This window comes from Mirounga leonina, unplaced genomic scaffold (genome assembly GCF_011800145.1).
Source record: "Mirounga leonina isolate KUSES-001 unplaced genomic scaffold, KU_Mleo_1.0 Mir_114, whole genome shotgun sequence".
NCBI lineage: Eukaryota > Metazoa > Chordata > Mammalia > Carnivora > Phocidae > Mirounga > Mirounga leonina.
Window position 1 is genome coordinate 27,853,304 of NW_023270265.1, and position 12,310 is coordinate 27,865,613.

The 12,310-nt window shown below is 40.2% G+C and overlaps 1 protein-coding gene across 10 annotated transcripts in view; it reads left to right on the plus strand.

Annotated features, from left to right (window-relative positions):
- GBF1 (golgi brefeldin A resistant guanine nucleotide exchange factor 1) overlaps positions 1–12,310 on the plus strand; it is a 119,587-nt gene that overhangs the window by 10,039 nt on the left and 97,238 nt on the right. For all 10 annotated transcript variants that reach the window (XR_004683332.1, XM_035027861.1, XM_035027870.1 and 7 more), the window contains exons 2-3: positions 2,899–3,004; positions 5,470–5,536. Coding sequence is in view for 9 of the 10 variants with exons in the window: in XM_035027861.1 (XP_034883752.1) it covers positions 2,909–3,004; positions 5,470–5,536 (163 nt within the window). In the remaining variant the exon portion in view is untranslated. The remainder of the gene's footprint in view (positions 1–2,898; positions 3,005–5,469; positions 5,537–12,310) is intronic.

Sequence of the window (12,310 nt, forward strand, 5' to 3'; positions counted from 1 at the left end):
TTTCTTTTCTTTCTTTCTTTAACCTAGTTGTTTCTTTAAATTGTCATTAAAATCAATGTTTTGTTATGTTGGATTCTCTTGTGGATTTGAAGGCGGTATTATGGTCCTGGACAAAATTTGTTCCTGTCCTTTTTCCCTTTATTATAATGGTTTTCATACTTCCTGCTTTCTGGGGGTCCTGTCTTATGCAAAATATGCAAATGGTCCTACTGGAAGGATGTATTTTTTTCTGTAGATCTCTGGCTCATTTTCTTTTAGATCCCATCAAACTCTGTAAATGCCTCATGGGCAGAAATTATATTTCATCTCTTTCATCATTATTGATTTTAAATTATATATATATATATTTTTTTTTTAAGATTTTATTTATTTATTTGAGAGAGAGAGAGAGAGTGCACATGAGAGGGGGAGGGCCAGAGGGAGAAGCAGATTCCCTGCAGAGCAGGGAGCCCTATGCGGGACTCAATCCTGGGACTCCAGGATCATGACCTGAGCCGAAGGCAGTCGCTTAACCAACTGAGCCACCCAGGCGCCCTGATTTTAAATTATATTGATGGTATAGTAATATAGTTTCCTTGTAAAAAATTAAAAGATTATAGGTAAGGCTAAAGTGTCCTCTGATTACACCCTGATTTCACAATATCATCTCGAGAGATAACTATGGTTGTCGAGTTTGGGGTACATCTGCCCAGACTTTTTCTTTTTAAGATTTTATTTAGTTGACAGAGAGAGACAGCGAGAGAGGGAACACAAGCAGGGGGAGTGGGAGAGGGAGAAGCAGGCTTACGGCTGAGCAAGGAGCCCAATGCGGGGCTCGATCCCAGGACCCTGGGATCATGACCTGAACTGAAGGCAGACGCTTAACGACTGAGCCACCCAGGTGCCCCCATTTTTTTTTTAAAGATTTATTTATTTGGGAGAGAGAGAGTGTGGGTGCGATGAGCGGGGGCGTGGGTGTTTGTGGTGGTGGGGGATAGGGAAAGAATCTCAAGCAGACTCCCCACTGAGTGTGGAGCTGGACGTGGGCCTGTCTCACCCAGAGACCATGACCTGAGCCAAAATCAAGAGTCAGACACCCAACCAACTGAGCCACCCAGGCACCCCTGCCCAGACCTTTTATTCTCTGTTTACATAGGTATAAATTACCTGGACAAAATACATTAAATACACTTAGCAACATGGATGACTCACAAACATAATGTTTCAAGGGAAAAGGTCAAACTGCAGAAAAATACATGCAATATTATATTGGTTACATAAAGTAAAAAAATATGCAGAATAATACTGTTATTTAAAAATATTTATCGGAGCGCCTGGGTGGCTCAGTCGTTAAGCGTCTGCCTTCGGCTCAGGTCATGGTCCCAGGGTCCTGGGATCGAGCCCCGCATCAGGCTCCCTGCTCAGCCGTAAGCCTGCTTCTTCCTCTCCCACTCCCCCTGCTTGTGTTCCCTCTCTCGCTGTGTCTCTCTCTGTCAAATAAATAAATAAAATCTTTAAAAAAATAAAAAAAAAATTTATCAATGAAGTAAAAGTATGAAGCAACATAAAAGTTTAATAAACATCAGATTTAGAATAGTGAGACCTATGGATGAAAGAGAGGAGGATATGATTAGGGAGAATACACAGAGACTTCAGTTGTATTATTCTTAATCTGGATCCTGGCTGTTCTATTGCTTTTTATATTGTACTATATGTTAAATATTGCATATTTTCAAAAACAAATCTAGTATTTTATGTAGGGTGGGTGGGTTGGTTGGTTTTTACATAAATGGTAACATAGAATTATATACTACAGTTCCTTTTTTTTTAAATTCCATATATCTGAGAGCTCTATCCATGTCTTATTTGCTTTGTATCCTTAGAACTTTGAAAGATGCTGTTTGCATAGTAGGTGCTTAATAAGTAATATTTGTGGATTTCTTTCTTCCCTTACCCGATAACCTTACTGTTTTAACTTTCCTGGAGCCTGATCTAAATGTTTGTCTAACTATATGCCTCCGTCACCCTTTCCCTTTCTGCTTTTTAAAATTTTGTCCTTGTGAGGAGGGTTTCTAAATAATGGAAAGTGAAAAGTACCTAGGGTTTTCTCTATGCCAAGAAGATATTCTGTTTTTTTTATATTTTCACCTGGGAAGAGAATTAAATATCTTTTCTAAGTGCTGTTCTAGGCAGCAAAGAAAATCCTGTGATAATTCAGTTGGGAACACTTAAAGTACTAACGTAGTATTTTAGCTTCACTTCAGAGATTCATACAGAAGGAGCTTTAAAATGAGTCTACTTTTCAGTCTATCTTATTAGAGAGTTCCTGCTCTAAGCAAGTGAACTTGACCTTTCAGAACTTTTTAAAGGTGGTATCACTGCCACTGTCCAGTTTTCTGGAGCTGACTTGGTAGAATGGATGTAGTCTATAAGTTGACATTGTAATTGTGGTTCCAAACCAAGGCTATTTTTCTAACAGCCTTCATTCTTTTCTTTTAACTTAAGCTTTCACTGTTACTTTATTGAGGGAATAAAGAACAACAAAGGGAAGATCTGAAATATATCTTTAACAAACTAGTGACACAGATGTATCTGCGAACCTAAAATCCTCACAAGAGAGATTTTGGGGACAATTGACTTTGAAGAATTTGACACGCTTGCTAGATATTGTTGAGGTGCTTTTGAGAAATTTTCTGGATTGATACTTTTTGAGTTGTATCTTGAAATTCTGGAGACCTCCAGGAGAGCCGGGTAGCTGGATTCATAACATAAGATGGACTTCATCCCATCCTGGTATTACTGGGGGGAAATCATGGTACTGAGAAGTTAAATCATAATTCTGACCTTATCAGGTACTGATTTAAACATGGGTATGCTCTGAGTAACTAAATATTAACTAACTTTTAACTGTTTTGGTAGGTTTACCAGGATGGTGGATAAAAATATTTACATCATTCAAGGGGAGATTAACATTGTGGTTGGGGCAATCAAACGAAATGCCCGATGGAGCACTCATACTCCACTGGTAAGTAGGGAATGGGCAGATAGCTTGGTCACTGAGTTGTAAGGGATCTGATGCATGGTTAAAACAGTAATCAATTTCTCTGTAATAATGAGAGTAGTAGGAACTCAGAATTGTTCTTGGTATCAAGGACCCTTTTATTTTTTAAAGATTTATTTATTTATTTGAGAGAGAGAGAGTGCACGAGTGGGAGGAGGGGCAGAGAAAGAGAGAGGGGGAAGCAGACTCCCCATTAAGTGGGGAGCCTGATGTAGGGGTTAATCTCACGACCCTGAGATCATGACCCTAAGATCATGACCTGAGCTGAAACTAGGAGTTGGTCGCTTAGCCGACTGAGCCACCCAGGCAGCCCTATCAAGGACCCTTCTGTTTTATTCCAACTAGTGTCAAATTCATAGGCTGCCTTTTTTTTCTCTGGGACCCAAAAGATGATACTATTCTTCTAGCTATTTTTGTGGACAACTGAAGGTAGCACTCGGGACCTCTTAAATATGCCTTACCTTTAGATTCCCTAGGACTATAATTAGCTATCAAATTGATACATGCAGGGTGGCTTGGTGGTGGTACTCCTTGGGAGTATATAGAGCAGACCATATCTTGCCAATCAGATGAGTAAGAAGTTTACCTGTTGTAAAGCTGTCTTTCTTTGTTGCATATGTATGTTCAAGGATATTTTTTGCACAGTTGTATAAAACAATATTTGGCACAATTGTAAAAACAAGTTTAGACATTTCCAACTCAGTGAATATATGTACATGTGTTTGGAAATTTCTCATGTTCATTTATAAAAATGGATTGTTTAGGGGTGCCTGGCTGCCTCATTCGAGGTTGGAAGTTTGAGCCCCATGCTGGGTGTAGAGATTACTTAAAATCTTATTTTATTATTATTATTTTAGTAGGCTCCACGCCCATTGTGGGGCTTAAATTTACAACTGTGAGATTAAGTGTCCCATGCTCTACTGACTGAGCCAGACAGCCGCCCCAGAGACTTTTTTTTAAAGATTTTATTTATTTTAAGGGCGCCTTGGTGGCTCAGTCGGTTGAGCGACTGCCTTCGGCTCAGGTCATGATCCCAGGGTCCTGGGATCGAGTTCCACATCGGGCTCCCTGCTCTGCGGGGAGCCTGCTTCTCCCTCTCCCCCTGCTTGTGTTCCCTCTCTCGCTGTGTCTCTCTCTGTCAAATAAATAAATAAAATCTTAAAAAAAAAAAAAAAGATTTTATTTATTTTATTTGAGAGAAAGAGCAAGCACGAGTCAGGGGCAGAGGGAGAAGCAGACTCCTTGCTGAGCAGGGAGCCCGATGCGGGGCTCAATCCTAGGACCCTGAGATCATGACCTGAGCCAAAGGCAGACGCTCAGCTGACTGAGCCACCCAGGCACCCCAAGACTTTTTTTTTTAGGATTTTATTTATTTTTTATTTTTATTTTTTTAAAAGATTTTTTATTTGACAGAGAGAGACACACAGCGAGAGAGGGAACACAAGCTGGGGGAGGGGGAGAGGGAGAAGCAGGTTTCCTGCTGAGCAGGGAGCCCGATGCAGGGCTCGATCCCAGGACCCTGGGATCATGACCTGAGCCAAAGGCAAACACTAACAACTGAGCAACTCAGGCGCCCCAAGATTTCATTTTTAAGTAATCTCTACACCCAGTACATGGCTTGAACCCACAACCCCGAGATCAAGAGTCACATGCTCTACCAACTGAGCCAGACAGATTATTATCTCCAAAAATAAAATCTTAAAAAAATAAAAATGGTTTAGAAGTGAGAGTGGAATCAGCAATGTCTTAAAATGAGTATGTATGATTATATAATGAGTATAAAGAAGGAGAAGAGATAGAATAATACATTATTTTAGTCTTTTGGGATGCTATAATAAAGTACCACAGATTAGGTGGCTTATAAACAAGAGAAATTTATTTCTCACAGTTCTGGAGACTGGAAGTCCAAGATCAGGATGGTGGTCAGGTGAGAGCCCTCTTCTGGGTCTCAGACTTTTCCTCCCATGATGGAAGGAGCAAGGGAGCTCTCTTGGGCCTCTTTTATAAGGGTATTAGTTCCATTCATGAGGGCAGAGCCCTCACCACTTTCTGAAGGCCCTAATCACCCACCTTTTAAAGGCTCTACCTCTTATACCATCACATGGACATAAGGATTTTTACATATAAGTTTTGAAGGGACATGCACATTCAGACCATAGCACATATAAAGGCCCTGGCAATCTATGGTAGCTTGAGTGCTGTGGTTATAGTATAGATTTAGTATTTCAGTGTTTACTATTTTAGGTAAGCCCAGAGTATCTTTATGAAATAGGAGATTAGGGAACTGGGAAACTGAACCATGGCTAACTTTATTTTCCTCAGAAGGGAAACTTAATCCTTGGATTCAAAGTGCCCTTGATCTATCTGTTATTTCCTTTTTCCTTTTTGTCTGATACTGACTCTTTTTTTTTTAAACCTATGTACTATAGGATGAAGAACGGGATCCTTTGCTGCATAGTTTCAGTCATCTAAAGGAGGTTTTAAACAATATAACAGGTAAGTCCCCACATCTAAGTAGGATTATTTATACTGATAAAAAACCATGTGTTTGATTTATTGTAGGGATAGACAAAACTTTTCCTGAAAGGGACTATATAGTAAATATTTTAGGCTTTGCAGGCCCTAGCAACTGTGCAACTGCTCAATTCTGCCATTGTAGCTCAAAAACAGACATAGATAATACTTACATGAATGAGTGGTAAATAAAAATTTTTTCAGAAACAGGTACAAGCCAGGTTTGGCTCATGGGTATAGTTTGCCCCTGGTTTACTCCATTGTTGATCCTTTTCCTTGAGTTCCTGGTACAATGTCCCACTTTAGTGGGGAATCAATGTTCATACAATTAAAGCTTCCTTTAATAACCCTTTGAGTTATTATGAAGTTATTTTGGTCTTGTTTTAACTACTTTCTTTCTCTGTCTCATGCATGCCATGAGGTAGGAAGTTGGTGGCACAAGTGAAGTTTTTATTATTATTTTTTACAAGTCAAGTTTTTAGTACTTGCAACAAAACCCTTCTCTTATAGAAAGTCGTTGTCACTTTTAGGGCCTTATTTGTGTGTAATATAGATCTTTCAGTCATCATGTGTTCCCAAAGTCATTTGTCCCTTTTTTTACTCCCTGTTTTCCTAGTCATAATAACTATGTAATATTCATATGTTTAGAATTTTCAAAGCCTCTTTCATGTTTATTACCTTATTGAACTTTTACACAATCCTGTGAAGGAGGCGTAACAGACATTGTCCCCTTTTTATGAATGAAGTTGAAGCCCAGAGACATTTTAAATGATTTAGTTGAGGTCACATTGATCCTAAGTGGTGGAGTCAAAACTAGAACTTAGGCCTGGTTTAGTGCCCTGGTCTGCGTTGCTTCTGTTTATGAAATTAGAAGAGAATGTATGCAGGAAGTACCTCCCATTATGTATATGTATGTGTCAAAGGAGTAGGCAAATCTCAATACCCTTGGGTTTTTCAAGGGGAGAGAGATGGAAGGGGAAAGCCTCAGAGCTATGTTCCTCTGTCAACCAAAAAGGACTTTTGCAATTTATATTCCTGGAGTGGAACAATTGAAATAGTTTTTAGGTTTCTGCAAGTTAAGTAAGCAATAACACATTTTTTCCTTTCATGAGAAATGTAGGAGGATATCTGGAGAAAAACTCCTTTTTACTTTCCTAAACTTGGGCTGAAGTTATCTAAGTGTTCTCTACATGTTTATTTAAAGGAGCAATTTCACTCAGTTGAAAAACATCGGAAATGTTAGCCAAAGATCAAGTATAGAGGAAGCGGTTAGTAGCCAGTTAGCAGGGTTAAAGCTGCAACTAAGTGGCATGTTCATATTTTATGGCCTGTACTGTAAGTGACTTGGCTGCTTTAGGAAGTTGGCTACTTGAACAGATTTTTTTTTTTTTGTTAACTTTACAGATAAATATGCTTACCTATCCCAATTAGAAAGAAAATGTAGTGAGTAGGTATTTACAACTCTTTTTGGTGGCCAAAGTTCAGCGTGCAGTTGATCCTTGAATAATACAGATTTGAACCATGTAGGTCCACTTATATGTGGATTTTTTTCAGTACATACAGTACAGTACTGTAAATATATTTGCTCTTCCTTATAACTTTTTTTTTTTAAGATTTTATTTTCAAGTGATCTCTACACCCAGTGTTGGGCTTGAACTCACAACCTTAAGAGCAAGAGTTGCATGCTCTACTGACTTCACCAGCTGGCTCCCCCCTTATGACTTGCTTAATAACATTTTCTTTTCTCTAGTTACTTTATTATAAGAATAAAATATATAATACATATGACATATAAAATATGCATTAATTAACTGCTTATGTTATCAGTAAGGTTCCTGATTAACAGGCTATTAGTTAAGTTTTTGAGGAGTCAAAAATTATACATGGATTTTCAGCTGCAAGGGGGGGTTGGTGGCCTAAACCCATGGGTTGTTAAAGGGTCAACTGTACTATCTTTTAAGAGATGTGAAGAGGATTAAATATGTTAGTATACTTGGAAACATATGACAAACAATTTATACCCAGTATTGTGTTGTATGTGGTTGGAAACACCCAAAATGGCTGAGATCAGACTGGAGTAGCCTTGTAGGCCTTTTGGGCACTCTGCAGACGTTGAGGAGCTGAGATGGTGCTGCTATCCTTTTTTTTTTTTTTTTAAAGATTTTATTTATTTATTTGACAGAGAGAGAGACAGAGAGGGAACACAAGCAGGGGGAGCGGGAAAGGGAGAAGCAGGCTTCCTGCCGAGGAGGGAGCCCGATGTGGGGCTCGATCCCAGGACCCTGGGATCATGACCTGAGCCGAAGGCAGACGCTTAATGACTGAGCCACGCAGGCGCCCCGGTGTTGCTATCCTGACAGAGCTACATTTCCTTCTTGCCGTCTAATCCATATCCCATACTTGTTTTCTCTATCCTGACATATCCCTGACATATCTCAAGAGACCATATCTGTGGTGAGTGGCGCAGTCCAGGACTTGGGGTTCTTGACCATCTAAGAGCTGCCAGAGTTGAGTCTTCTGCTTAATTTTCCTTTATCTTTGAGTCAGGAATCCGGATTATCTGCTGCTTCAAACTAATAAAATCAGGATGTGCTGAGGAGCCAGTTCTGTCAGTGGTACTAGGAACATAGCTGGGTGTTGCCAAGCTCTCTCCTGGAGCAAGAAGGTAATAGTATTTTCCAGGGCAGATGTTGAAATGGTGTCTGCCAAGGTTGCTCATTGTTCTTAGGTTTTAACATATTACCTGCCTGAAAAAATGACAGAGTGGACCCAAAATGGAACATTTCGTAGTCTTTTTTTTTTTTTTTTTTTTTTAAGATTTTATTTATTTATTTGACAGAGAAAGAGGGAACACAAGCAGGGGGGAGTGGGAGAGGGGAAGCAGGCTTCCTGCCGAGCAGGGAGCCTGATGTGGGGCTCGATCCCAGGACCCTGGGATCATGACCTGAGCCGAAGGCAGATGCTTAACGACTGAGCCACGCAGGTGCCCCCGTTTCATAGTCTTCTGATTGGTTCTGACCCCCCACAAAGTGCTGGCTTCCAGGAGCAAGTTTATGGGTCAGCTGCCCCTGTGGTCCTGGACTCTGTAGTCCATGACCAATTTCTTGTTTCTTTTACTGAGACAAACAGATTTTTCTGATTGGCAGTGTCAGGAGGACTGCTTTCTTGGAAGCCTATTAATGCATTAATGGTAGGAGGCTGGGAAAGGGTTTTGAACTTGGAAAGAGAAACTGAAGGGACTGCCTGCTCTGTGTGACTGGGAATGGTGTCCCACCTAGACTGGAGGAGGTATGGCAGGAATTCTAGGACTTCCATTCAGTTTAACTCATGAAACTGACTTGGGCTTAGACTCTTCTTATAAAAAGGCTTTCTACCTCTGAAACAAATAATGCAATATATGTTAAGAAAAAAAAAGAAGAAGAAGAAGAAGGTAGCAGGAGGGGAAGAATGAAGGGGGGAAATCGGAGGGGTAGACGAACCATGAGAGACGATGGACTCTGAAAAACGAACTGAGGGTTCTAGAGGGGAGGGGGGTGGGAGGATGGGTTAGCCTGGTGATGGGTATTGAGGAGGGCACATTCTGCATGGAGCACTGGGTGTTATGCACAAACAGTGAATCATGGAACACTACATCTAAAACTAATGATGTAATGTATGGGGATTAACATAAGAATAAAAAAAATAAAAAAAAAATAAAATGGAGCAGTTAGAGAACAACAAAAAAAAAGGCTTTCTATTTGCTTTTTTCTAGGCTATCTGCTGGCTTGGTTGGTTAGGAGTATCAGTGTTGGAAATGGGTAGTTCATTGGACAGTGTCAGTAAACCAAAATGATTTTTTTTCTTTTCTTGTAAATAGAGGATCTTTTAAGTAGATAAGCACTACCTACTCTTCCAGGAGTATTATCTGAGCATTGTGGAAGAAATAAGTCCATTGTCTCTAATAAGGTTAGCTAACTCAATACCAGTTATTCTCACAGATACATGTTTCTGGACTACGTTCGCAGTTAGTATTTGCCCAAATTGCATGATGACTGCATGCTTTGTAGCATTTAGAGTAATAAAATAGTCTAATATCAAATCTAAAGTGACGGTTGCACTTGGAAGATACTGGGTACCTAAGAGCAAAGTTTGCATGTTGCTATTTTGGATAAAACCTTAGCTCACCATTAGTGAGACTTGAGTGCTGCCCCTCATTTGGTCTTTAAGCCGTCTTAGGAATCCTTTTAGGAGGTTATTCTGAAAAGTTAAATTAGATGTGTGGTTACCAGGGGCTGGGAGGGGGTCTGGGGAGTGACTGCAAGTGGGTATAGGGTTTCTTTATGGGGTGATGAAAATGTTCTGGAATTAGATAGTGGTCATGGTTGTACAACTTTTTGAATATATTTTAAAACATTGAATTGTACACTTTAAAAGGGTAAATTTTATGGTATGTGAATTACATCTTAATTTTTAAAAACAGCAAATGTAGGCTGGAAGAGTAATGGGATTCGCCAGTTCTTCCTCAGGACTCAGAGCTATGGAGGGAAGCCTCTGTAGCTGCCGCTGTGCCCTGAACCCATTACCCAGCAAAGGCAGCATAAGGCTCTCTTCAGCCTCCTGGCCCAGTTTGTCCTTTTATGTCTCTCTCATTAACTCAAGAAGCACATGGCTTTTATATTTAAATTTATTCAAGCTGTAATCTTTGACATTTGAGTTAGCTTTTAGTACAGTTTTGCATTTATAGTAATATATATTATGTATTTTCTCTATCCCCAAAGAATCCGTTTTAATCTTTTCCGGATGCAAATTTCAGGCTGTCTTGTCCCATCTCCCCTCTCTTGCTCTCTTTCCCCTCCCCCCACGGAGTGTGTTTGATCAGGTGTGGCAGGAATATCCACTGTCAAGCTGCGCCCTTTATATTAGTCAATATTATCCTTCTCCCCCCTCCCTGTCTGTCTGCCCCTATGGGCTTTCCCAGTTGATTTATAATTTTGGAATTCTCATCGGAGTCTGTAATACAGTTTGTTCATTATTTAACCAAAACCTGTTTAATGAGCAGAGAGAGGCAATGTAAATGTTAGGCATGTTGCAGTGATGTACCTTTGTGCTTCTCAAAGCGGGTGGGTAGTTAACTCTGTGCTGCCTGCTGGGCTGGGGTGTCTTGGCCTTAGGGGCAGAAGGACCACTGCTTCTCCCTTACATCTTCCCAAACCCTGCCGTGGTTTGGGATTCCAAAGACACGTTTCCTTTTATTCTTCTAGAGATCTTGTGGGGGTTCTTGCATATTGAAGTTATCTTCAATCTTAACTGCTAGACAGGTGGTAAGATCTGTGGCATGGGATAGGGGGGTGAAAGGGAAAGGAAAATATCAGGATACTTGGTACTGCTCCTGGTTTTAGGTCTGAAGAAAGTAAGCAGTTAAAAAAAAAAGAAGAAGAAGAAAAGAACATAAGCAGTTTAGAAGAATCCTTCTAGCCAACATGGTGTATGGTCTTTGATCTCTTTGTTCCCCAACTAGACAAGTCCTTACAAGCCTTAGTGCCCTCATCCAGTATAGCTTCACGGAAAGGGCTCTAGTCAGTTGTGATTTGTGGTGTTTGACTGTGGTCATTTGCCTCCAGATTTAGGTTGTCTTTGTCCTTGGTCTTTAAACTTAGATAATTACAAAGAGGTTCTTTTCCAGGAAATTTTTGGTTTAAAGCAGAGAGAGCGGAATAGTCTAAAAGTATCATAGCCAGAATCTTCTCTCATCTTAAGGGATTACCTCTTAGGGCCAGAGCTTGAGGGAGACTTTTTAGGGGTGTGTGTGTTGGGGATGGTGGGGGTTCAGTGGGGTGGGTGTGAGTTTGCCTTTGGAGAATTAACTCTAGTCATTTAAAATTCTGAGGACCTATGAGGATTGGGGATATTCAGCATAAGACTAAGATGGTCTTGAGGCCCAGTATAAGCATCTGTATTAACTGTGGAATTGTTTTATCTTCTTGGACCTTTTTTTGCTGGGGTTCACCAAGATTTGAATTCCTTCTGGGTCAGGATTATTAAATTGCTTCTAAACAATATTTGTTGAATATCTGCTATGTGCTAGGCATTTTGATTAGGCACTTAGGAATTGGGTCTGTAATGGTATAGCCAGCTCATAGCCACTGGTTTTACAAGACTAGTGGCTCTAGCTGACCATTCCAAGGCCAACCTTTATGGCTTCTGTTCTGTGCCATATGGTTCCCTGTCAGGCATGGAATGGCTGATAGTGAATGAGGGCAGTCTGTGGCCATCTTTTCATGTCTTACTAACAAACAAGCCAAAGAAATGAATAAAAATTGTAGCTTATATATTTGCTTATTTGGCTTTTTCATATAAAGCAGTTCTCACCAGAAGTAGATATTCCGAAAGACATCAGTGGTTTGTGTAGAGTAACTCTATGGGAGAGGATTTTTTTTTTTACTGGACAATAAGATATGGTGTACTTGAGTTTAAGAGGGAGAAGCAGGTGCCTGGAGAAAGTGGATGATGTATCAGGAGTTTATTTACATATAGTTTATCCTGGACAAACACACCTGTAGAGTACTGTCTGTCTCAAGCTCTGTGAATTCAGAGCTAGGAGGTTTGAATCCATATAACCTCCAGAGGTTTATAGAGAACATTTAAACAGAGTCTGGAAGCCAACCTGGGAGGAACGATGACTTAACACCTGTCTAGCTTAGGTCTCATAGAAATACCCTTCTAAGTAGAAGCGAAACTGTTCAAGGATGCCTCATACCTCAAGTTTAATCTGTTTTA